At 33.7% G+C, this 26,880-nt stretch overlaps 1 protein-coding gene across 2 annotated transcripts in view; it reads left to right on the top strand.

Moving 5' to 3' along the window:
• Window positions 1-23,631, top strand: part of STX7 (syntaxin 7) — a 53,703-nt gene extending 30,072 nt beyond the window's left edge. For both annotated transcript variants that reach the window (XM_051997757.1, XM_051997758.1), the window contains 8 exons: window positions 3,124-3,193; window positions 11,516-11,609; window positions 12,749-12,886; window positions 13,965-14,017; window positions 14,571-14,667; window positions 18,151-18,223; window positions 19,328-19,410; window positions 22,327-23,631. In XM_051997757.1, coding sequence (XP_051853717.1) covers window positions 3,124-3,193; window positions 11,516-11,609; window positions 12,749-12,886; window positions 13,965-14,017; window positions 14,571-14,667; window positions 18,151-18,223; window positions 19,328-19,410; window positions 22,327-22,425 — 707 coding nt within the window. In that variant the 3' untranslated portion in view covers window positions 22,426-23,631. The remainder of the gene's footprint in view (window positions 1-3,123; window positions 3,194-11,515; window positions 11,610-12,748; window positions 12,887-13,964; window positions 14,018-14,570; window positions 14,668-18,150; window positions 18,224-19,327; window positions 19,411-22,326) is intronic.
• Window positions 23,632-26,880: the final 3,249 nt, after the last annotated feature.

Genomic DNA, 26,880 nt, shown 5'->3' with positions numbered 1-26,880 from the left:
AAAAAATTCTGCCCTGTGTTCAGAGAGGGGGGGAAATGGAAGTTAATATATCACCATTATATCCTCTATCCTCTATCCTACAAATGAATGACTAGGTAAATGACTATTATGAAGTATTTCAGCCATATGAATCACTCATTTAAAAAGAAAAGGTGATATGGAATTTTTTTTTCTTAGAAATGAGTGAAATCTAATTACTCTGAAGATGGTTTTTAACAGCTTATTTTCATTTGACATTTTATTTATGCACATAAAAAACTGGAAGACTTGCCCTTTACTGGAAAGCTGACACTCTGGTGAAGCACTTGTAAGCTATAGGTACCTAAGCATAGTGCTATTTTTAACTTAAATTTTCTTACTCTGTTTAACTTTCATAAGATACAGGATGCACACGAATATTTAAAGCAAAACTGTCACCCTATAACTATTGGTTAGATTGTCTTATTTATATATTTTATAATCTTGGCATTAATTATGGAAGCATTGCATTATTTTCCTCAAATATAAACATTCATATTCCAATTTTCTATTACCATGACTTCTGCATCACTGCCTAGCAATGTCTATTTTAAGTTCTATTTAAGCAAAAACAATGGAAAAGATGAAGGAAGTTTATAAGAAATGTGTCTGAGCATTCATATAGTTTTGATCTGCCAATTTTATATTTGTGGTAAGTAGGACTCAGATGTAACAGAAATTAAATCTACAAGGACTCAAAACTCTCATTAGTTTTAAATTCTTTCTTTATAACACAGATGAACTGAAACACTAAAAAATAGCAAAATTAGACAGAATTAAATTTCTTTTTGTGTCATCCAACCCTAAGTGGAAGTGATAGAATATATTTCTTCCTCACCATTTTTACCATGATTCTCCAATAACCCTATGAATAATACAGCTATTATTATCCCAAAGAAACTTAGGTTAAGGTACTAGCCATACAGCTAGTAAGTGGAAGATCACTGGCAACTTTGGAGTCTGTTTTGTATAGCTTCTATCACCTGCAGGCTGGAGTTAAAAAAATAATTAGTAAAATAGTAAAATGGTGATTTGCCCTACTTCAAAATCCAATAAGAGGAAGATCTGGGATTTGAACCTATAACCTCTGATCCAAAATTCTTTCTATTCTACCACATTACTTGAGTTTATGGATGTAGAAATTGAGACTTAAGAGAAGTAAATTCCTCCAATTGATAAATGGTCAAAGGATATGAACAGACAATTTTCAGAGGATGAGATTGAAACTATTACCACTCATATGAAAGAGTGTTCCAAATCATTATTGATCAGAGAAATGCAAATTAAGACAACTCTGAGATACCACTACACACCTGTCAGATTGGCTAAGATGACAGGAAAAAATAATGATGAATGTTGGAGGGGATGCGGGAAAACTGGGACACTAATGCATTGTTGGTGGAGTTGTGAACGAATCCAACCATTCTGGAGAGCAATCTGGAATTATGCCCAAAAAATTATCAAATTGTGCATACCCTTTGATCCAGCAGTGTTTCTATTGGGCTTATATCCCAAAGAAATACTAAAGAAGGGAAAGGGACCTGTATGTGCCAAAATGTTTGTAGCAGCCCTGTTTGTAGTGGCTAGAAACTGGAAAATGAATGGATGCCCATCAATTGGAGAATGGCTGGGTAAATTGTGGTATATGAATGTTATGGAATATTATTGTTCTGTAAGAAATGACCAGCAGGATGAATACAGAGAGGACTGGCGAGACTTACATGAACTGATGCTAAGTGAAATGAGCAGAACCAGGAGATCATTATACACTTCGACAACGATATTGTATGAGGACATATTTTGATGGAAGTGGATTTCTTTGACAAAGAAACCTGAGTTTCAATTGATAAATGACGGACAAAAGCAGCTACACCCAAAGAAAGAACACTGGGAAACGAATGTAAACTATCTGCATTTTTGTTTTTCTTCCCGGATTATTTATACCTTCTGAATCCAATTCTCCCTACGCAACAAGAGAACTGTTCGGTTCTGCAAACATATATTGTATCTAGGATATACTGCAACATATCCAACATATAAAGGACTGCTTGCCATCTAGGGGAGGGGGTGGAGGGAGGGAGGGGGAAAAAAATCGGAACAGAAACGAGTGTCAATATAATGTAATTATTAAATAAAAAATTAAAAAAAAAAAAAAAGAGTTACAGATATAGTTTTTTCATCCAGGGATCTGAACCGCTTAACCTTTAAATAATATATTTTCCCCATTTATTTTTCTATGCTTCTCTTGAGTTTTGTGTTCATATTCTTGTGCAACATAATAAATGTTTAAATATGTATAAAAAAAAAAAAAAGAGAAGTAAATTCTATAGAGCCAGGATGATATTTATTTCTTATTTTACTCCTAAATAAATTATTGGTGATCTTTGGGAAACTAAATTTATTAGAATGGGAGAGGGGGTAACCAATTGATATCATAGAAAAGTTGGAAGAAAATTCTCCCCTTTTCTAGAAAAGAGCATATAGAAGCAGACAGGAAGGAAATAGTTGAAATTAAGAGTGAATGTGTGTGTGTGTGTGTGTGTGTGTGTGTGTGTGAGAGAGAGAGAGAGAGAGAGAGAGAGAGAGAGAGAGAGAGAGAGAGAGACAGAGAGAGAGACAGAGAAAGAAGGAGAATATGTGTATTATAGTTAGGTCCCAAAAGACAGGAGAAAATGGAATCAAGAAGATAGAGGAATTAAATGGGCAGTTGAGTTGGAGATTGAACTCCATAAATTTCAAAGTTGCTTACAATCCTAGTATTAATAGAAAATTAGTTCTGTTTAATGATTCAGACATAAAACCTGCCTGTTTGAGCTTTAGTTCATAGTTAAATTTGTATGTTTATAGTTTTAAGATGAATCTGAAGTAACATTTTTTAACTAGCAGCTGGCTTATTTGCAAAATGGAGACTTGAATGAAAGAGAATTCATAGTACAACATGGTGTTTCAACATTTATTTAACTGAATATTTCACATTACTCATGTCATTTGTTTGATAACTATAATTTGAAAGCTATTATACAAAAAGCTTTTTATTGCTACAATAAAGCAATATTCTATATAAAATAACTTATTGATGGATTTTTCCCTCATTCTTTCTAATAGCTGGGGAAATACAAAGATCGTTGAATCAACTTGGAACACCTCAAGACTCACCTGAATTGAGGCAACAACTGTGAGTGTTTTTTTCTTTGTCCCAATAACCAAAGAAATAACATGTTTTCGTTATTTGCAGTATATATTATTTTGGGCTTAATTTAAGGAGAAGTATATATGAAATTAAATGCAAACTTTTCCATTGAAATCCATTATTGCCCTTTTAAAATTACATGATTTCAAAATTGATTACAAAGTTTATATTTAGGCAATGACTTAGGATAAAATACATATATAGATATACATATGCACATACATATACACACATAGACACACACATATTTCCTATCCCTGCTGACCCTTTGCTGTAATTCTGCTCCTGACTTGCCTTGCTATTACTTAACCTATTCCCACCTATGGATCCCACCCTTGTCTCCTTCCCTAATCCTTTGCTTCCCTGTCTGTCCATCTGTCCCCTTCATATTTCTTTGTAGATTTTGAGGGTATTAAGCTCTTCATATGTAGTGTTACCTACTTAACCCATTCCAGATATGAATAGGTTTTCCGAACTGTGAGCCCTCCTCTACTCTCTAATGTCTCTAGTGTCACTGAAACTCATTTGTATGACATAATTACTGTGTTTACCTTAATTCTGCCCCAGTCGTTCTTTTGAGCTGTTATATTATTGATGTCAGTCTTGAACATATGCTATAAATTTCCAGTGTAAAAAAAAAAGGCAATTTATCCATGTTGAGTTACTTGAAATTGCTCTTTGAAATTGGCTCTTATATGTTAAATTTTCTATTAAGTTCAAGTTTGGGTGATAGAAAGTCCTGAAAAACTGCAAATTCATTAAATGTCCACTTTTTCTTGTTCAATATTATAGAGAGTTTTGCTGGATATGATATCTTTGGCCACAGGCCTAGGTCTTTTGATTGTCAATAGATATGATTATGGGACCTGTGATCCTTTATTATGGCTGCTGATAAGTCCTATATAATTCTAATTGTAGCTCCATAATATTTGAATTTTTTTTTTTTCCTTGTTTCTTGTAAAATGTTCTCTTTGATCTGGGGATTTCCAAATTTGGCAATAATGTATCTATGTACTTTCCACAAAGGATCTTTTATTGAGGTAGCAATCAGTGAATTTTTTCTATTTCTACTTTCATGCTCTGTCACTCCAGGACAATTTTCTTGGATTATTTCTTGCATTATTTTGAAAGGTCCTTTTTTAAGTAGTCCAATTATTCTTATATTTTCTCTTCTTGATCTATTCTCAAGATGTCAGTTTTCTTAAAAGATGTTTCACATTCCATTCTATTTTTTTCATTGTTTATGATCTGTTTTGTTATTTCTTTCTTTCTTTCTTTTTTTTTTTTTTTTTTTTTTGCTGAGGCAATTAGGGTTAAGTGACTTGCCCAGGGTCACACAGCTAGGAAGTGTCTGAGGACAGATTTGAACTCAGGTCCTCCTGATTTCATGGCTGGTGCTGTATTCACTGCGTCACTTAGCTGCCCCCTGTTTTATTATTTCTTTATCTCTCATAGCTTCACTGGCTTCCCTTCGTCCAATTCTAATTTTCTAAGAGTTACTTTCGTCTTTGAGACTCTATCTCCTTTTCTAGTTGGTTAATTGTTTTTTCATAATCTTTTTGTTTTTCTTGGATGGTTTTTATTTTTATTTTTTAGTTTTTTAGTTTTTTCCTCAGTGTCTCTCATTTGCTTCTAAATTTTATTTTTGAGTTCTATAAATTCTCTCTTGGACAGGAAGCCATTTCACATTACTCTTTGTGGTGAAAGCTTTTTTACTCCAATGTCCTTGTGTGAAGATGAACCCAGGTCTTCCCTGTTTCCTTAGTATGTTTTTTTGCTGGCTCTTTTTTTTTTTTTTTAATAAGATGTATTAGTATAAGAATCTAATAAGAATCTAATCCGGGGGGAGGGGGGGAGGAGGAAGAGCTGGGGCAGATAGTATCTCTGGCCTCACTTCAGCTCTCTCCTCTGACCTAGAACCTCAAATGAAAAGCTCCACCCTCTAGCGGGTGCTTGCAGCCAGCAGCCTCCCTTCCCCACTACTTTTGCATTCACTGGTGTGCTGATTTCTTCTCTCCCAGTGCTGTCTCAGCAGCATAGCTTGGCCTGCTATTCCCCATCAGCCAAGCTTCATTCAGTCTTTCCAAACTTAGGCCCCAACTCAACAAACTGTCAGGGAGGTGTTAAAGTTTCTGTGGTTCCTGCTGAGACTCCAGACAAACCCAGATAACCACAGGGTGTTTACACCTCATACTTAAAAAAGTCTTCACATCAAATTTCCTGTAGTTGTGTCCAAAAGACTGGTGTTCTGCCCCAAGTTTTCTTGATTTTTCACCAGTCTATGTTTTCTTTGAGGTGTTAATTTGTTCTATTTGTGGGGGAAATCAGGAGAGCTTGAAATTTACCAACCTAATCTACCATTTTCCCAGAATCCTCTTAAACAGTCTCTTTAAACAAATGATTGTGTTATCCATGGCCTTTAGTAGGTCTTTACTTTTGAAACAGGTGCTTTCAGATTCTTATAGTAGAACCACATGCATCTTGCGTCACCTAAGTGTAAGTTCTCCTCTAGTTTGGGACTGCTTTGAAGAACCATTTAGAAGACTTCTGGTAGGTTCCAAAGAAACCCATTATGCCTGAAGGTAATGAAGGGATTTCTTTATTTGGGCTGCTATAGACTTTATGAGGATGTAATTAGATTCTGGGCAAGGATCTAAAAGTCAAATGGGAGCATTCAGTAGATAATAGGAATCAAAAGACTATCTTCTTCTATCCTCTTCATACACAAAGAAGAGTAGGGGACAACTGGTGGCCATCTCACTAATTACACCTTTAAATATTTCTTGCCATTTTCATATATTTTATTGTTGTGATGTTACAATAATGGTGGATTTATTCTAGCCCAAAATGTTGCTTTTGATAGTAGAAGTCATCAGATTTTTAATTAGTTGGAAACATATTCAATGTGAATAATACCAAGAGAATTTCTGATTTAATATTATTAGTGTTTCCAAGAGAGTGAATTACTTATAGAATCCTATTTGATATAGAAAATGGGTGGTTTATTCTGTATATGTTTGTGTACATAGTTATTATCTTCTATATTTTAAGAAAATCAAACAGTGATTTTTATATTTGATGCCATTTTATACTTGAGTCTATTCTGTAACTGCCTGAGCCATGTTTGTTTGTTTCTGAATTAAGTTCATGAGTCTAGAAGTTCAGTTTTCTTCTTTGAGTTACATTTTAAAAGTTGTTTTCCCTATAAATAACTTTAATTGAAAGAAAATCATTATCTCTGTACCATCAGCTACCCTTGTATGACTAGAAGAAATCTGTTATCCTTGAAAAATACAGGTGGGTGCCAGGGAATCTGGTTTCTTATTTCACAACATTGACTATTCTTCCTGATCTGTTATCGCTGTGACACTAACTGTGCAGATAGATACCACCAATGAGCTTACCATAATACTAAGATAGAAGGAAGGGTTATTGCTAGCCCTGCATTCCAGACCTTTATCCTTATTATTTCTCATAATGCATGAGAAATTTAAATGTGAATAAGGTCTATGACTACAGGCAGTAGGGATAAAAATACAATGAATAAAATAATCTCTACCCATAAAGATCTTACATTCTAATGGAGGAGATAACAATTACATATGAGCATGTAAAGAGTAAACTCCCTGTGCTCCACCTCAAAATCAGAAAATTGGTTTTCTACATACAATTAATTATATTGAAAATACTAACATTGTCAGCAGCTCTCTTAGGATTACTCACATTGAACATGCATTCCAACTAATTAAAATATATATTCATTTTTATTGTCTAAAGCAATATTTATTTGGGGCTTTTTAAAAATCTACTCTCTAGTTAGTTTTAAGGTTCTGGCATAATAGACAAGTAAAATATATGTAAGTGACAAGAAATAGTTGATGGTATGTTTCTTAGAAGTTGTTTAAGCTATCTTTCATCTTTTTTTCCTTTTGGGCTTTCTTGGCATGATTAGGAAACACCAACAAAGCCTTAGCAAGTTGATTAACATTTTCATGTAGCAACTCATCAGTCACTTATCTTGTGTTTAGTAATGCATGTGACAATGAGTAGAAATCTTTCCCAAGATTTTTACCCTGGAGCCTTGAAATTTAATCAAAAAGCTTTTAAATGAAAGGAAAAAAAAAAAGAGGAAGGAGACTGTTATAGGGAGAATTTCATTAGTAATTTCCTGAAGTTCATAAAAGTAAAATTCCAAGAAATTCAGTAAGTCCCATGAACTCATTTGTCTGTTTACAGATATATCTTGACAGAAAAAAAAAGTAGATGAATTTGGAAAACAGATCACAAGCCCAACAGAGAAGAATGATTGATAATGATGATGGACTTCAGTTACCAGTACATTAATTGTAGTTCTCATTACTAATAACATACTAGCTAATAATTACTTAACTTTCCTTAATGATTCTATTATCCCTCAAAAGATAGAAAATTACCTACTATGAGTAATTTTATTTTGGGTTTGATTCTCAACAAGAAGGAAATTATTATTGGGGGTGATATTAATATATAGGCGAGGAAAAAAATGTTCTACTTTAGAATTTGTGCTAGAAAAAGAATATATATACAGATGTAATATTAATAGATCCAGTATAGTTATATTCACTCTAGATTTGGGGAAATCAGATTTCAAAAAGTAAAAATAAAGAAAAGGTAGGATTCCTGTGCTGAATTTTTGCCAGGGATGTTAGTTGGGAAGAATGAGAAACTCTCAGGAATGAGATTCAGAAGACAAAGAAGAAGAAGAAATAAAAAATGAGTCGAAAGAGATGGTGAAGATTCACTGAGAAATCTTCAATCATCTTAAGAAGGTTTTTGTATGTTTGTTTATTTGCTTGTTTGTTGTTTTTGCAGAGGCAGTTGGGGTTAAGTGACTTGCCCAGGGTCACAGCTAGGTGTTAAATGTCTTGAGATTATATTTGAACTCCGGTCCTCCTGACTTCAGGGCTGGTGCTCTATCCACTGCTCCACCTAGCTGCCCCAATCTTAGGTAGTTTTTAAGGATCTGTACAGAAAGTGGAAGCAATAACAGTCAATGGAAGATGTTCACAAAAAATTGAATTGGTTCTATAATAATAATAGGTTTAGTAAAGCCAAAAATAAAATGTAGCTGGCAAGGAAACCTAAAGAATGAAAGTATTTGTAAAATGCTTTTTTAGGGGCAGCTCGATGATGCAGTGGATAGAGCATAAGCTCTAAAGTCAGGAAGACCTCAGTTCAAATGCGGCCTCAGACCCTTAACACTTCTAACTGTGTGACCCTGGGCAAGTCATTTAACCCCAACTGCCTTACCAGGAAAAAACAATGGTATTTTGGGGGCAATGAGAGTGAAAGAAACAGGACCATTTCCCAAGGTGAATGTGTCAATAACAAATGAGTAAGAGAAGGAAGAACTGCTCAACTCATTTGTTTCTTTTTCTATGGCTGTATATTATTTGCTTATTCGCTCAATTCCTCAAAAAAATTGCAGAGTATATTAGTAAAGGAATAGTTAATGAGCTTCTAAAGAAATGTTACATCTTTTTCAAGAACATGGTAGGCCAGACCAATCCCTTTTCTTTGACAATTGGAAGATCAGGGGAATATTATACCTAGTCTTCACTGAAGCATTTGATAATTATTTCATGAAATGGAGAGATGTAGAAAGACAGCTATACATTTAAGTAGACTTGGAATTAGTTGAATGGTGAGATTCAGAAAATAGTCGTTTATGGCTTAAATCATCTCATTGAATAATCTCTTAAGTATTGCATTCTGAGCCTTAGCAGAATATGATCATAATCTCTTCTTGGCCCTGTGTTGTTAGTCATTATATAGATGGTATGTTCATCTTACTTTCAGATAGCACAAAACTAGAAAGGACAGCTACCACATTAGTGAAAAAAATCTGGTTCCCCAAAAGCCTAAACAGGCTACAACTGAGAAGGTCTAGTCTAATAAGCCAAAAGTCAAATTTTACCTGTTCAGCATCTTAGTACAATCTCATATACATAGGTATAATATAGGAAAGGTATGGGGAGGATGATAGCTTTAGTGAAAAAAGAATTTAAGGGATCTTAAGTATACTATAATCTCAATAATGTGACAGCAAAAAAAAAAAAAAAAGTTAAAATACTCCATGTAAAAGATTTGTGTATGTGAGGGATTCATACCCACTGTATACTGCCTCATTTCTCTCATAAGAAGAAGTGGTTATCTATTTTTAGGATGCCTCAGTCACTCCAACCTGCTACCTCACTAGTAGGTCTGATTTCCCAAAGAAAAATCATTTGAATTTTCTCAAGGCCCTAGGGATAAGCAACCTTGTTGAGGGAAAATAGTCCCTTAATTTCTTCAATTTAATCCTTAAATCTTTACTGATAAATTTCTTTTTACAAATATCAGATGCAACAATAACATTCTTAGATTTTAAACATAAACTTTTTTAACAATAAGGCAAAGGAAATTTTATAGATAATCATTAAAACAGATACAATAATAACGACATTATGATCTGCATATAATCCTAGTTCACATTCTCCTATCATTACTTAGCTACCATGGAGAAGGCTGGTCACATACGTATAGGACTTTGTCAGGGAAACATGTGAGGGAAGAAAACCCATGTGCTCAGCACAATTTACAACTCTGGACTACAGCCTTTAATGTCATTGGTCCAGTCAGGAATACCTACACCATACAAAACAGTTTCTCTGATAGTCTCTACCACTCTCCAATGAGGCAGATCTTGTAATCTTCTCATTTAATTTAAGGAATGGGGCATTCTTTAATTGAAGAATAGAGATGAGAAAACTAAGGTTTTCTCTGGAAATATTTAATACAGGTATTAAAAAAAAACTATCATGTGCAAAAGGGACAAATAGGTTGTACTTCTTGGCTTCATAATGCACAATTAAGTGATAGAGGTTTGGAGAAAAAGTTCCATGTAAAGAAAAACTTACTAACAAAGCTGTGTAAAGTGAGCTGTCTTGGAGATAATAAGTTCACTATCACTGGAGGTTTTTAAGCAAAATATATGTAGCCACTTCTCAGGAATATGAAGCAACATGGTTTAATGAATAGATAGTTAGACTTAAAGTCAGGAAGTTGTTTTGTGGCTGTTGATGAGTTGTTTCAGTTAATGTCTAACTCTTTATAACCCTGTTAGAGGTTTTCTTGGCAAAGATTCTGGATCAATTTGCCATTTCTTCATCCCATTTTGTAAGGGGATGAAAAAAACTGAGGCAAACAGATGGTTATCTAAATAACTTGCCCACCAGTATCTGAGTAAGTAAGCCAGTAAGTAACTGTGTCTTGATCTGAACTCAGGTCTTCCTGACTCCAGGCTCTGCATTCTATCCACTGTGTCATCTAGCTGCCCTTGAGTCCTTCCTTTGATACTATCTGAGGGACCATGAGTGAGTCATTTAAACTCTTTAAACCTTAGTTTCTTCATCTTCATGTTTAATTAGGATAATATCTATAGTACTGCCTCCCTTAGACTCATTGAGACAATGCATGTAAACTTTTTAGCAAACTTGATAATGCATATGTCAGCTCTCATCATTTGTTACCACCAAATACTCAACTATAACCAACTGGAATACTTCCCTGATACCATAACAGCTGTTCATATCATAACAGTTAACTGGGCATCCTTGAATATCTGTGAGGTCCAGGCTTTAGATACTTTTGGCTAACTACAGGAAGACTACGAGGTAGTTCAAAAAAATTACCTAAATGTGCATTTTTAACAACCCAATCTCCAGCTCCCTGTGCTCTTTTTCAAGATTCTCATCTCCTTATAAGGTAATTTTGCTTTTATCAATGTCTATATACAGATAATATTAATGTAATTTTTTATTAGCAAACATTGCACAAATCAAATGAAAATGTTGGCAATTTCTCTGAAAATCATGTAGGAAAAAGAAAACTGCACTATGACTAATGAGATTTAGTCCAGAATTTGTTAGTAACAAGATGCTTGTACTGAGGTAAGTCGCTTGTCCTGTCTGCCTCTTAATTTATCTGTAAAATGACAGAGCTGGTCTAGGTGAACTCTGAGGCCCCTACCACCTCTCATATTCTATGATTCTTAAGTTACTGATTAGTTTTTATTTCCACCTTGTGATAATTAATAACCTTAACCAGAATGACAACAGTATTTACTATACAAAGACTTTGTAACAGGTTTTTCTGCCATCTTTTGGGACCATCTTTAAATAATTGTTCTGTAGAAAACTATTAATTTGAGTTGGTTTAGGCAGTAGAGTTGTTGACTTAAATCTATTACTATACTCTTTGGCTATAATAATTTTATTTTTTCACTAGGCAACAGAAGCAACAGTATACAAACCAACTTGCCAAAGAAACAGATAAGTACATAAAAGAGTTTGGATCTCTGCCCACAACCCCAAGTGAACAGGTATTGAACTTTTAGATATGTTGGTAATATATTTACAATAAAATTAATTATTAAAATGTGTTGTGATCTATTTTAATAGTATGTTGGCTACCATTTTTTAAAAATGTTATTGCAGGTTAATTAACAGATGAAAAAAAAATCTTATACTAAGCAGTGGCCCTTATCCATAATTAATCATATGCATGATGCTTTCTTTCCTAGTTCTCCAAACACTTATTCCAACTTACAGTTAGGGTTTGTTTTTTCATTTGTTGCTTTTGTGTAATGTGGAGTTGGAAGGTGTCACCAAGATAAGTTTATTGAAAACTTGTCTGTAAGAAAAAGGTGCTTATTCTGTTTTGTAGTAATAAATTAACAATTAGCTTTTACATAGAAAATGTGTTTGCAAAGAGTTTTACAAGTTATCTTATTTGATCCTTAAAACTTGTGAGATAGATGCAATTATTATTCTCAGGTTCTAGATGCAGGAACTGATAGCTGAGAGGTTAAGTCATTTGCTCATGTTAGTAATGTTATTAAGTATCTGAGGCAAAATTTGAACTCACATGGAAAGGGAAAGGAATAAGCATTTATAGAGTGCCTACTGTGTGCCAGACACTGTGCTAAGTGTTATATAAACATTATCTCATTGGACTCTTAACAAAAACTTTGTTGTTATTAACCCTGTTTTACAGTTGAGGAAACTGAGATAAACAGAGAAATGACCAATGCAAGGTCACACAGCTAGTAAATGTCTGAGGCCAGATTTGAACTTAGGTCTTCCTGATTTTAGATTCAGCACTATATCCACTGTTACACCTAGCTGCATAGTAGGCAATGGGTAAAAAATCCAACAATGTGGAAATGAGTAGCACATAAGGGTGCTAATAAAAGCCACTCGTTCATTTCTTCATTCAATAGTTACTAAATCATACAAAGAATGTGCTAGGTGCTGGAGACCTTTCAAAGCCAAATGATGACCTCATGCTCTTGAGTATCACTTTGGTTTTTGCCAGTGGAAAGTTGTTTCATTAAATGACTAACTATAAGCATGGAAATAGTGAAAAACAAAACAAAACATGGCGAAAATTTTAGCACAGCTGGACTGAAGAGTAGACTGGACAGCTTAATTCTAGTAAACCTATTTCTCTTTTCTGTAGCGTCAAAGGAAAATACAGAAAGATCGTCTAGTTGCTGAATTCACAGCTTCACTAACAAATTTCCAGAAAGTCCAAAGACAAGCTGCTGAAAAAGAGAAAGATTTTGTTGCCAGAGTAAGAGCCAGTTCCAGGGTTTCTGTAAGTATCTAAAAACTCATTATTAGAATAAAAATATTATGATCCTTTCTGAGGATTGTTTAGTGTGTATATCCATCTTTATCATTCTATGTTAACAAAAAATTCATCTGTTCAGAAAATATTTATTTTAGAACCTACCATGTGCAGAGTGAAGATTTTGGTGAATTTATTCTTTGTCAAGTTGTCAAATTCAGAAGCATGTGGACTAAGTACATCCTGAAAGTTAAAGCCTTTCATCTTCCTTTATTTGTTTCTTCTTCCCTGACTAATTACAGAACCAAGGGAATAAAATGTATGTTATATGTATTATGTCTGTCTGTTCCTTTGTCAGTACATTTCACAATTTTTCAAATAACTTATCCTTCATAGAGCACATCTTGCTTGGAGATGATTCAGCCCAAAACTTGAATTTCACAGTAAAGATTTTTCTGCATGAAACTAATGATGCTAACATTTGTTTCTCCAGGTTGCATGATGATGATGATTTTTTTTTTTAGCTGAGGCAATTAGGGTTAAGTGACTTACCTAGGGTCACACAGCTAGGAAGTGTTAAGTGTCTGAGACCAGATTTGAATTCAGGTCTTCCTGATTTCAGGGCTGGTGCTCTATCCGCTGCACTACCTCACTGCCTTTTTGCATGATGATTATTATGAAAAGTTTTCAAGTAAATTGAGTAAAGATATTACCTAGATCCAAATAAAATTAATATAATCATGAAGACTACTTTTGGTAGATTGGTAATCCAAAATAAAAAGCACAAACATTTTAGAGTTAATCTGATTTTAAGTTGTCCTAGAAAAAGAAAAGAAGTGATAGTACCAGGGTGATAATGGTTTCATAGAAGTACTCATGTTTAACAAATTAGTATTTATAATTTGTTCTACATAGCATATGTTGTGAATACATTGCTGAGTTAAACTTTTGGTGTTTCTTTTAATAGAATAGCAATTTAAAAAATGTTGTTTTATAACAGCATATACTGTCTATTTATAATAACTTTCATAAGAACTATAACTTTTTCTTCCCTTTTCCTTTTTTTTTCTCTTCTGTCATTCCATCTTATCATTAAATCACACAGGGTGGTTTTCCTGAAGATAGTTCTAAAGAGAGAAATCTTGTATCTTGGGAAAGGTAAGTGATTATGCCATTATGCCAATTAAAAGATATGTTCAAATTTGTAACTATTGCATTGAAATGATCCAAAATGAAAACTTTGAATATCATGTCTTGCAAAAATGATAATAAATTGAAGAGAAGTATCAAGCTTTCATTCCTTAAAGAAAAATTTTCAGAAACTATTATCAGTTTTTAAAACTTGGATGAAAACGTTTTGGTTTAGTGAAAATTCATAAGGCCTAAGTAATTGTTGACAACTGATAACTGGCCTTGTTTCATTAAATAAAAAGCATACCAAATCAACAATGAATTAAATCATAAAGAAATATTCCATTTTCAGATATACTTTTTAGAATCACAAAAATGAGACTTAAGATCAATGTGGATTAAAATAGCTTAATGTGTCATCTTTGGAGAAATGGATTAATTTGGCCAGTTTAATGTTTACATTATGTTAATAAAATTTTTACATAAACAATTCTAAACTAATAAATTTTCATACATAGAATATGAATCAAGTTAGTTTTTCCCCTCTAAATTCACTTGTTTTTCCTCTTTCTTTCTTTAGTCAAACCCAACCTCAAGCTCAGCTGCAGGATGAAGACATTACAGAAGATGATCTCCACCTTATTCAAGAGAGAGAATCCTCTATTAGGCAACTTGAAGTAAGCTGTGCTTCCCTCTTCATCTACAACTGCCAAATCTACTTGCAGTAAGGCCTTCTCAGGGATGGTTTATTGTCTTAAAAATGAGCATTGAGTTAAGAAAGGAAGGGATACAAAATGATGTCAGGGAAAAACATAAGTATGTCACCTTTAAAGTATAGACATTAAAATAATTCCTTTTTGAAGAAATGGACTATTTTTCTTTGAAAGTAAGCAGGACTTAGACAAAAGATGCAAAGCCTTAGGGGATTTATGGAAAAAATGCAAGAGTCAAGTTATTGGATATTTTTCAGTCAGCTGAGCACATTAATCCCTAGTGATTTAAAGCCACAAGAAAATAATTGTACAAATGGAAAATCTGTGGCTCCTAGGTAGTTTGTAGTATCTACATTGGGTTGCTACTGTATAATTCTTCTGTTGCTTCATATACATATACATATATATGTTTGTATCTTTACAGTGCTACAAATTATTCGGTACAATGTTGTCTTATATAGGTATATAACTTAACTAAGGTACAAAAAATATAAAAATTTCCAAGTGGCCCCTGTTGGAATCTATTTTTCTTCTACTAGTTATTATTTCCAAACATTTTTAAAGCACCCTACTATATTAAAAAATAGTATTGTATGTATTGGGGAGGCACAAATGGAAAAATTAGGTACTTTTAATTCTCAAAAAGCTTATTATCTAATGGTGAGGAGTTTGGGTGTGGGGTGAAAAATAAGGCATTTATGTAAATAAACATGGTACAGAGTAGAATGTTATAGAGATTAAAAATAATTCCAGAGAATACTAGGAGAAATTTGGACAGGAAGAAGCTGATAGGGAGAAACCTTAGAAGAAACTTCATGAGGAAACTTGTATCTGAGTCAAATCTTTAAGGAATAGAGAATGTGTGTGCTTAGGTGAATTAAAAAAAAAATCTATAAATTAAAACATGCTTTTTAAAAAATCTTTTAACAGTTGTAAAGAGTTGATTATCTCAGGGGCATTTTATAACTGTGATGATTAATAAGATCAGAAGACATTTTGGTGTCTTAATTTTATTATTAATAAAAACTAAGGTACTTTGGAAGATATCACATAGAGGATAGGGTAGTAGAAAGAGCACTGGACTTTGAGTCAAAGAACACAACCTCAAATCTCATCTCTGCTACTTCTATGTGAATTTGAGAATCTTTGTCTTCTGCATCTTTATTTTTTCTTTGTGAAGTACAGAGGTGGATTAGATGATCTTTAAGATTCCTCAAAGAGCCAAAATACATTGTAAACCTTGTTATACTATATAAATCTGAATTATTAGTATCTTTGTTATTGCAATAATCCTATAATGAACTTTTATGTTCTAAATGTGCTAATTATCTTAAAATCACTTAATTTAAAATAACTACAGATAATATTGCCTTAGTCTTAATTCATAAGAGAGGCATCTAGCTTATAATCAGTAAGATTTGAATTCATATTTTACTATTGATACTAACTTTGTGATTCTAGCTGAATCATTTAGTCTCTATGTATCTAGGATTTACCTAATTCATAGATGTCTTAGAGGGAGTTCCCACATAGACCATAACCTCAGTTGTTTGTTTTTTCATCTCCAACAGTGATGACAACAAAGCACTTATTAAGCCCCACCATAGGCTTAGCATTGGAGACACAAAGAAAAGCAAAGATTTTGCCTTCAAGGAACACAGTCTAATGGAAGTGAAATATGTGCAAGCAAGATATATATAGGTCCATGTTAGTACAAACAGTAATCCTCTGAATTCACTACATATATTTGAATGTATATTAATTAGAATTATAATATATATGGCAATAGGTTCAAGCCTAATGGGAATATGTAGTGTGAATTCAAATTATGTGATTACTTGAGGGTTAATTTATTCACATTAATCAGGACCTTACTGTGTATATATAGAGAGTAAATCATCTATAATCTTAGAAGGAAGTTCTCAGCATTGGTATTGTTAACGTGGATGGATATAAACCACATTAACAAAAGGTCTTTGGGGTCCTCAGTAATTTTACAAATGTAAAAGTATGTCAAGATCAGAAAGATTGAGAGCAGCTACTCTAAATACTATGCTTTTATGATTGGAAGCAAAGATGGACTTCACTTTTTTTTTTTTTAATTTTTGCCTCTCTTTTTACATTATTGATTTATATTGAACTTACAATGCCCCTAAAACTAACAACAACAACAAAAAAAATCTTAGGTCTTTTTCACTTGAACTATTATCTGCATGTGCTGTCCTTTATCCTCACTGTGCAGTTGATTTGTGTCACATACCCTAGTCAAGAATCCAAATCTTGTTCTTAGATAATGTATCCTTAACTAGCTGTCTCCTTCATAAATAACATATTCTTAACTAGCTATTCCCTTCATAAATTGCCAGTCTTTTTTGAAGCCTCTATCTTTATTTGGCAGTGAAAAAGAAAATATACACCTGTGTGACTTTACAGTCATGCTTTCTTTCTCATAACTTTATAATCCCTTCCTTAATAGTGCTTTCTAAATTTCTTTTGGCAATGTCACTTATACCCATATAAGTCATCAAGTTGGGTATTGGTTACTCCAGTTAAGAAAAATTGCCATGTTCTTTATCATTTCCTAGAAATATACCCTCAAGGAGAAAGGCTTATAATCAGAGTTATCACCATGATTAAGGAAGTCAGTAAGGTTGGTGGTAGGAGAAGGGGTATATCAAGTAGGTCATTTGATAATAAGGTTTTGAAGAGAGTTAATATAACTAGGCATGAATTCTAAAGAGGGAAAGTTGTTAGGTAAGCATAGTAAAACAGTTCTAAAAGAGGATATGAGATAAAGGAGGAGTGTGACCCTTATATTTCTGCCACTGTATAGGTGGCAGAGGAGGAGTGGCCTAATAGAAGTGGTGTCTTTTTTTTTTTTTTTCCTACAAAGCAGATTTTAGTTAAGGCAAAGGAATAGAAGTGAAACTCATGGACAAAGTTTATGATGTTAGTTTATCATAAAATAAAAGTTCCAATGAGGATAATTGAAGGGGAAAGTGGGACAAACTTTCATAGTGTAGGACTTGGAGCATAAGGTGAGCAAGCTGACGAAGATTTCTTTTTCTTTGCATAGAATAGCAATTGAAATTGATAAAGATATAGGGCATAGGAACGTAGAGATAAGTTTAAAACTTCTTAATGATAGAGGAGGAAGATGGGTATTAAAGAACCCCAAGAATTTCCATTATAGGTAGGATGGTATGTGAGGGATGATTAAAAACAATAAATCATATCTCAGGAAAATTCTGATGATGAGTGGCTTTTTAATTAATCAGTACAGTAGTTTTCTGGAATTATTTATGTGATTGCAGATTTTGGATATATGCTGATACCAAAAAAAAAATGTGTTTTTGTGTGTATTTTGTGGGATAAGGTAGTAGGAATGGGGTGGTGTAAGATCTTAGTTTCTGTTGTTAACGAATTACTCTATCCTTTCCCCATCAGGCTGATATTATGGATATAAATGAAATATTTAAGGATTTAGGAATGATGATTCATGAACAAGGAGATGTAATAGGTAAGCACATGTAATTTAAATGTGTCAACATAAGGTTGATTTCACAAATGGTTTTATTTTTTTCCTTCTTCTTTGCTCCCTTGGGGGAATATATCAATTCCATTTCTGAATCTTATAGTATTTTATGTTGATTGTTCTGTTTAGTTCCACCACTTATCTTGTATTGGGACTGACTTTGTTTGGCTTGTATTTGTTGGAGGCATTAGTAATTATTCCTAGCAGAGTGAAAGGCATCAGTCATGAAACACAGTGAGAGAGCTTTTTATTAGTGCTGCTTCTAAGAGAGCACAATCTTAACTGACTTTAAGTAACTTGGAGTCAGGACTTCTGCAGAGCATAGCTTGCTTGCTCTGCCTTAGCTCTGAAAAATAGGGTATCTCCCAATATATACATGCACACATACATGCACATATATACATTGTGTGTGATGAAAGAGAGCAAATTAAATAGAATATAATATTTTGAATACAGGAATTTGTCATCTGAAATAGACTACATTTAATAGATAGGCATTTAGTTCTTAACTTTACAAATCTTAAAGTGTACCATAATTGCTAGCTATTAATGATTATTATTAAAAACCAGAGAATATTACATATTTTACTGTTTGGTACAATTAAATATTTCCATTTGATGTCCATATTTTGTTCTGAATGAGGTATTATTCTTGGAAGGAATCTATTATTATTTTATTTCTACTCAGTAAAGACTTCAGTGATGGAAAACAGATGGGAATAAATAGTTTCAGGTAGTGATGAGCCCTGATATTAATTACCACATTTAATATTCTATTTTGAGGGAGTTATTGAAGATTGAGAATAAAGACTTCATAAATTATCATATATTTTTTAAATTTTCTATTCAGTTTATTCAGTATATTGGTGTTAAGGCATGTCAGTGACAACAATAATGATTAGATTTTGAAAACCAGATATCCAGATTACCTCAAATTTAGGTCAGCTTTCAGTAAAGCTGCTGCTTTTGAAAATCAGAGATCTCTGTGACCTTTGTTGAGTGAAGAGGAATGCTTGGGGCCACTTCAGCATTGGAAAACAAACATTTGGAGAGCATAACTAATTTATACATGTCTATGTTTTTCTAAAGACAGCATAGAAGCCAATGTAGAAAATGCTGAGGTACATATCCAGCAGGCAAACCAGCAGCTATCAAGAGCTGCGGACTATCAGGTAATAATGCAAATTCACCTATCTCTGTTACAGTAACCAATATTAATCTTTCTAATGATATATTTGTTTCTTTAAAAAAATGTTTTTAAACTTAAAGTAGGGGATTTGGAGATTTAGAATTTAATAAAATAGAAAAGAGCCTGTAAAAAGAACTGGTCATGCTACTAACTGTAAATATACTTATTAACAGTAGTTGGATGGAAGACAAAGCTCATACATATATGAGGGTAGCTTATTTAACTCTAGGAAATACAGGTGATACTCCAAAACTCATTGTTAATGAATCACTTTCATTTCTCTTTTTTTTCCCTCTTCCCTTTCTCTCTTCCTTTTTCTACTCTTTTTCTCTCCTTCCTTTTTTTTTTTTTCCTGTCTCCTTAGGTCTAATATCAATACTCACAGCATTGTTTAATAACCTGAAGGACTAAAGGGATTGTTACTTTCTTTCCTAGAGTGATTCCTTTAGCTATCCAGAGATCACACTGGCAGACAGATAAATGGGTAAATTCTGTGGTACCCAGCCAAGTATTACTAGTTTGGTCATTGAATGGTGAACTTTTCACTAGTCCATTTTTTTTAGTGCCCTCCCCCTTTGAAAAAAAAAGTCCCCACTACTTGATTCTAGAATCCCTTGGAGGGTCCAAAGGCAGAAGAAGAGCACATCAGTGAATCATTGCAATGTAGGGGTTTGAATTCTGGTCCATACATATACAGAGAGCTATGTTACAGCCTGATAGATTTGATCCTAGATTGTCCTAAAAAGTGCCTGGAGAGAAAGCCATATTTATTTTATTGGAGGTTTTCTCACTTAACGTTTTGAATCTGATGCAATGTTTCATTCAAAGCCCTGATGTTCAAGCTAACAGTTCTTTTATTTAAAAAATATATATATTCTAAAACCCTCAAGTGAAAGCAATTCTCTAAGTAGTTAAAAGCAATTCAGGAAGATAAAAAACATTTTAGGATTTGGGAGAGAAAAGAGAGAGAGAAGGCTTTTCATCTTTTTTCATTAGTGCCCAGATTTTAAACCTATTCTGCTATGAAAGTTTACTCTCAGGTGATTTGGAAATTGTTATAAATTCTCTTTACAATAATAGCCAAGGATTTTCCCTAATGAAGGTAGGAATGTGATAGAAACCTGTTCCCAATAGTCTTGAAGCTTAGTATAAGTTTAGGATCTGAAGGAGAGAAACTCAGTAAATGAGGACTATTATCTCCTAAAATACCATTGTTCTTCCAAACTTAGCAAATGATTGAATTTTATAAAAGACAGTAACAGAATTTTTAAAGATTTCACTGAATCTAATACATCTGGTTATTTTAGGGGCAGGTAAGAAGGGTGAAGTAATTGTGTCTTTGGAATTCTGAAAGTTCTCATAGTTTAAAGGTTTATCTTTGGCCTTTGGGGCATTACTGTTCTCCTTGGAGTAAATTAATAAATCTTTCTATTCCTTTTTAAAAATAAGAAAAATGATGCCTGCATATTGTTGTGATATTTCAAGATTTAAAAGAAATGTGAAAATCTATTTCTAAGTCCAGATTGAAGAAATGGAACATAATTCCCAACCACAGACATGTCTGATGTATCATCCAGGAATTTTTTGTTTTAAACTTTTTATGAGTTATAGTTTTGATTTGGCTTCTGTAATGTTGATAGGAAGCTGTTGACAAACAGGTTATATTTATATTAGAAAAAAAAAAGTTTTGATAACACTGCTTGATGTCTGCTTTTGGGCCAGCATTCAGGTCCCCTAGGTCCCCATGATGCATTATGATTCTATCATTCCAGTGTCCTCTGCCTTTTCTGGGAATGCTAATATTTTAAGGAAAAGCACTTTTTTTTCCAACTAATTTCTTAAGAACATTAAATTTGTATTAAATTATATGTGAAATCATGAACTTCTATTATATTCACTTTGTTTTTAAAAATATATACATTAAGAGTTAGCTAGGTGGCTCAGTGGATAGAGCACCAGCCCTGAACTTAGGAGGATCTGAGTTCAAATGTGCCCTCAGACACGTAACACTTCCTAGCTTTGTGACCCTGGGCAAGTCACTTAACCCCAATTGCCTCAGGGGCAGGGGAAAGCATTATATTTAACAAGGCAATAAAATTAACCTATTTTTAATCTTAACTTTTTCTTCCCTGAATTTTTTTTTTTGCATTTTATTGATATCTTTCTTCTTTGCAACTCTGTCACTTCCTTCTGTTTCACCTCCTGCTCCTAATAGAAGTCCCTTGTAACAAGCATAAGTAGGCAAACACCTTTCATTAGCCATGTCTAAAAATGTATGTTTTGTTCTGTATTCTTAGTCTATTGCATCTTTGCCAAAAGATAGGAGAAATGGTTCATTTCTCATCATTTGAAGTGAAGCCATGCTTGCTCATTGCTTTGATTAGAGTTGTGAAAATTTTCAAAGTTGCTTTCTTTTACATATCTAATCTTTACCATTGATTAACTTTTCTGTTTGTGAGCCAGTATCAACTATTTTTGATGGTTATTTCATTAAAATATAGTCTGAAATCTGACCTCATTAGGTCCACTTTCCATTCAGATATTTCTTTTTTTTTTTTTTTTTTTTTGCATTTAAACCCATTCAATCTCTACCTAGAAGTTCCTTAAATTTGAAGAAACTGTTGCAATTAAGAACTAGAAACTTGATTATAATTTTTATTGAAGCATAATTTCTGTTTTGGTGGAATGATAAAAATATAGAAATTGAACAGAGTTGTTCAAAATATTATTTGAAGATGTAAATACCAAAAACTAAGGTATCTTTTCTTCAAATAAAATAGGCTAAACACCCAAGGCTTATTTTTCTGTTAGTTGCATATAAGGAATATATGCTAAATTTACAAAGATAAACCACGAGATGACTGTTCATCTTATGTTTTTGTTTGTTTTCTACCTGCAGCGCAAGTCCCGAAAAACTCTGTGCATCATCCTTTTTATTGTTGTCATTGGATTGGTGATTCTTGGACTCATCATTTGGGGATCTTTGGGAAAAAGTTAAAAGAAGCTCAGTTGTACTACATCATCTAAATTATGTAGGAAAATTCCTCTAATTGTAGTTTTTATCATTGTATAGTTACTGAGTAGATGAACACTTTGTCATTTTTATTTGAGGGGAAGTTTCCTTTGGTTTCAACTTAATATTTTCTAATATTGAAATGTTTTCTAAATTTTTCTGCTGTTGTCATATTCTTCAATTTAGCAGTTAACTAAATTTTTGTCCATATTTAAATTTACTGTTGGCTCATTATTTAAGTTGTTGACAGTTAACTTAGTTTTTGTTATTGAAAACTCTTGTTTCATGTGTGCATCTGTATTGCTGTACATGCTTGTATCTGATTTTATGTTGGCCCGAGGAAAATACCTGATTTTGATTTCAGTTTGGGCTAGTGGAGGAAATATTGTCAAACAACTTTTAAAAATTGATTAGCAGATCTCTCCATTGCTTAGTTCAAGATATAAAATGCTAACACACTCTTTCTTGGATGATTAATTCTTTTGATAACTGTATTAACCCAGAAAAAATATATGGACACATTTTTAATTTGTCTCAAAGGTATGTGTATTTATTAAGCATTTGCTGTAGTGTACCTAGTAAATACCTCTACTGTGAAGAGCGGTGGTGATTACTTAGGCTGTATTTAACTCTTAACTCTGTTTGGAGAAGTATAATTTTTGTAAATGTTTACTGTGCATTGAAGAAAAAAAATTATGAAAATGCTGTAGCTAATAATTTTTGGATTCCAGAGAGCTCAACTTTCTTTATAACTGACTACACTGAAAACAGCGACCCAACTTTTTTTGATGGGTTCTTATTTGCCTTTCCTCATTTCTGACTGAGGATTGACTGTTCATGGATCAAAATTGTCATCACTGACTAACACAATGGCTAGTTTTCCCAGGTTTGTTTTGCTTTTTCTCATTTGTGCCATTTTTCACCATCTTTCATTAGAATGGGCATTGAATGTTTTGCCAATGAACCCACTAGCCTTTTTAATCAATGTTGTTTTAGTGCAATTATCTGAAATATTGTAAAGTGGATTCTTTCTATTCTGATTCTGTGTTTTATAATGTTCTTGTACAGCAGTTAAACAGTGAATGCACTGTTTACATGGCAAGCTATGAGACTTTAATTGGAAACAAGTAAAATTAATTTAGTGAAATATAACTATGCAGCCAAAATAAAAATAATTTACATTGTCTTGGATTAAGTTTCTTGATTCTTTTTCTCTTTAAAAATAACATTCCTGGGTGTTAGGATTCTTACAAGGTGCTAAATCAGTTATCTAATTTAGCATGGTACTTAATAGTTCTAGTTCACTAATATACTTAGTACTTATTAGAGCTCTGTAAGATTCACATCTTTAAGAGAACATATATAAGCTAGGAGCCTCAACCAGGATTCAGTCTGGGACATTTCAGAAGTCAGAGAGCAGAAGCCCACTCTCGGAGGCGAGAACAGATTCATTCCATCTTCCTCCTTTGTGCTGGCTGGAGGCTGAAGTGGCAGATGCAAAGGATTAGCAGCAGGAGCTCTTGGAACCAAGGAGAGAGATAGGCCTTTAAGAAAGCTAACCGGGCCCAAGGAAGGAGGCAATAAAGGATTTGGACTTTTAATACCTGGCTGCACTTGTAATTGAACAGAACTGAAACGAAGGCAGCCTCCAGAAGCCCCCAAGAAATCTGCTCTCAGAGAACATTACTTATTATAGAGAATAACAGTATATTTTGGTGCCCGAACATGGGACAGACATGATCCTGATCCAGTGGAAAAGTCTCCTCCACCCAGAAATTCTTCATAGTCTGGGTATAATAAGCATTTGTGCCCACTGTAGCACAGTGTCTTATGATCTCCTCTAAAGGAGCATCTTTGTGTAGTCCTCATATAATTCTTCTGCAAACCTCATTGGCATTTTCCTTAACCAGTTGTCTTATCATAATTTTTGTAGCTGCATTTTCTCCAATGGTTCTTGTGATTGTGATCTCCAATTCTAGCAATTTATATCGGCAACTTGGCATGAATTCTCAGCAATTCTTGGATGTCTCCAAAGGAATAGTTTTACTGATCCAAGAAAGTCTAAGGAAACAAATGAACCCTATGTCTTAAAATGACTCAAAGGCCATCTGAAAGGAAACTGAGACAGTCGCAGGGGCAATCAAGTTCCTTTGGGCATTTCTCTTCCAGAATTATTTTGATGGACAGTTGGAAACGGTTAAAAAGCAAGCAATCACAAGGCAGATTTTTTCCCCCTTTGATATCTCTTACATCAATGAAGATATAATGAAAACATAATCCACATGAGAGCCTGCTGAAGAATAGACTTAGCAGGGATAGCTGTTTATAAAAGCTTGAAGGAGTCTTTGGAAGAGCAAATAGAATGATCCTGTACTGCTTTCAATTCAATTCAATAAGCATTTATCAAGCACTTACTACGTGTTTATTAGGTATTATCCTCTATTTTGGCAGTACAAAGACAAACCCTAAAGCTTTTTTTCTACTAGGAAAGAGGGAGAATATCTCACACACACTTGTATTAAAAAAATGTGTGTATATGTATATATATATACACATTTACACACAGATGTGTGTATTATAACAAGGAAACTGTTAAAGGGCTAAAATAGTATTGCAGCTAAAATAAATAAAACAGATGTTTAGAAAACAGCCTTCTATTTCTCTTCAAGGAAAATGTGTAGAGAGCATTGTCAGGGTTATAAAAAGCCAAGGTTTGATTATAATTTGGGAGCAGATCACTGAACTTTTGGAAACTGTACAGTACACATCTCCTTGGTTCTCTCTGGAAAAAGAATTGGATCTAGAGGAGTGGAAATTAGTAGGAGAGCAAATATGTCAATAATACAGTGAAAATGGACCTGACTCAATTTCCAAAGACGCACTTAATACATATAATTTAATAAAACTGGCTTTAGGAAATTACATAAGTTATAAGAAGAAAGAGCAGAAGGGAGAGGATCTAAATAAATTAGGTGAAAAGGATGAAGAATCAGATAAGAATGGAGTTAAGTACAATTTTGAGTGTGATACTTGACAGCAGGAGAAATTAGGTCATTCCCAATACCTTGACCTACTTCCCTCAATTAACCCTTCATAGGTGGAGGGAGAAGGAGGAGGGGGAAAGGCAGTGACACAATCAGGACCACCTAAGAAGCAACCTATGACAAGATTACAAAAGGCATTAGTTAAGGCAAAAAATGAAGGATAGGATGTATTTGATTTAAAAATAAATGCATACCTTGTGATTGAAGAGCTTGACTCTTCAGGTCAACAATGGACAAGATACATTCCTTTTGATCTGGAAAAAATTAAGGATTTGAAAAAGGGTTGCACTCTTTATGGGGCTATCTCATCTTATGTTAAGTTGTTACTAGATAGTTTGGCTTATGAAATCTTAACCCCCAAGTGATTAGAAATCCATAGCAAGGACATGTTTAGAATCTGGACAAAACTTGTTGTGGCTTTCAGAGTATCATGAATTATGTAGGATTCCAGCCAGACACAATAGGCAAACAGGAGTTAATGTATAAGTCATTTTTGACCAACTAGCAGGTGAAGGTCAATATGCAAAGAATTCAGCACAGATTAATTACCTCATAACAGTTTATGAACGCTGCTGCTGCAACAAAAGCTTGGGAATCTTTCTCAGAGAAAGATGGAGGTAAAGCCTTCACAAAAATAGAGCAGGTCCCAATGAACCCTTTGCAGATTTTGTGGGATGTTTGCCAACAGCTGTCACAAGAACCATTGGAGAAAATGCAGCTACAAAAATTATGATACGACAACTGGCTAAGGAAAATGCCAATGAGGTTTGCAGAGGAATTATATGGGGACTACACAAAGATGCTCCTTTAGAGGAGATCATAAGACGCTGTGGCACAGTGGGCACAAATGCTTATTATGCCCAGACTATGAAGAACATGGGAAGACAAGGTCCCCCTTGGCAAGGGACTTTCAGAGAGAGTCGTTGATGTTTTCAGTGTGGAAAAATAGGACATCTGAGAGCCCAGTGTAGATATGGAGATAGAGTGAGAAGACAGGCTGAGAGAAGACCTAAAACTCTATGTCCAAAATGCCACAAGGGCTTCCACTGGGTCTCAGAATGTAGATTGAGCCAGAGAAATGAGAGACAGGGCCCGGCTCCAAGATATCACACAGAAGACAGGTGGGGCATGATGGTAGCTGAGTTTATACCCAGAGAGTCTTTAGAAGGTCAGGACTCTAATGTGATCTATCAGCCAAAAAGTAATCACATGGCAGAAAGGGATTACAATTGGGGAGAATACAGGCTTTTTCTTTTTTTTTATTTATTTTTTCAAATGAAAAGTCATATTTTTATTACTGTTGGGTTTTTTTTAATATTATAGCTCTATAATATTATAGCATATTACAAGATATATGCATAGGTGTTTTTTCAGCATTGACAATTGCAAAATCTTT

Source organism: Antechinus flavipes, chromosome 4 (genome assembly GCF_016432865.1).
Source record: "Antechinus flavipes isolate AdamAnt ecotype Samford, QLD, Australia chromosome 4, AdamAnt_v2, whole genome shotgun sequence".
NCBI classification, from domain to species: Eukaryota; Metazoa; Chordata; class Mammalia; order Dasyuromorphia; family Dasyuridae; genus Antechinus; species Antechinus flavipes.
The sequence above is the reverse complement of the archived record's forward strand: the minus strand, read 5'-3'. Positions and strand labels throughout refer to the sequence as shown.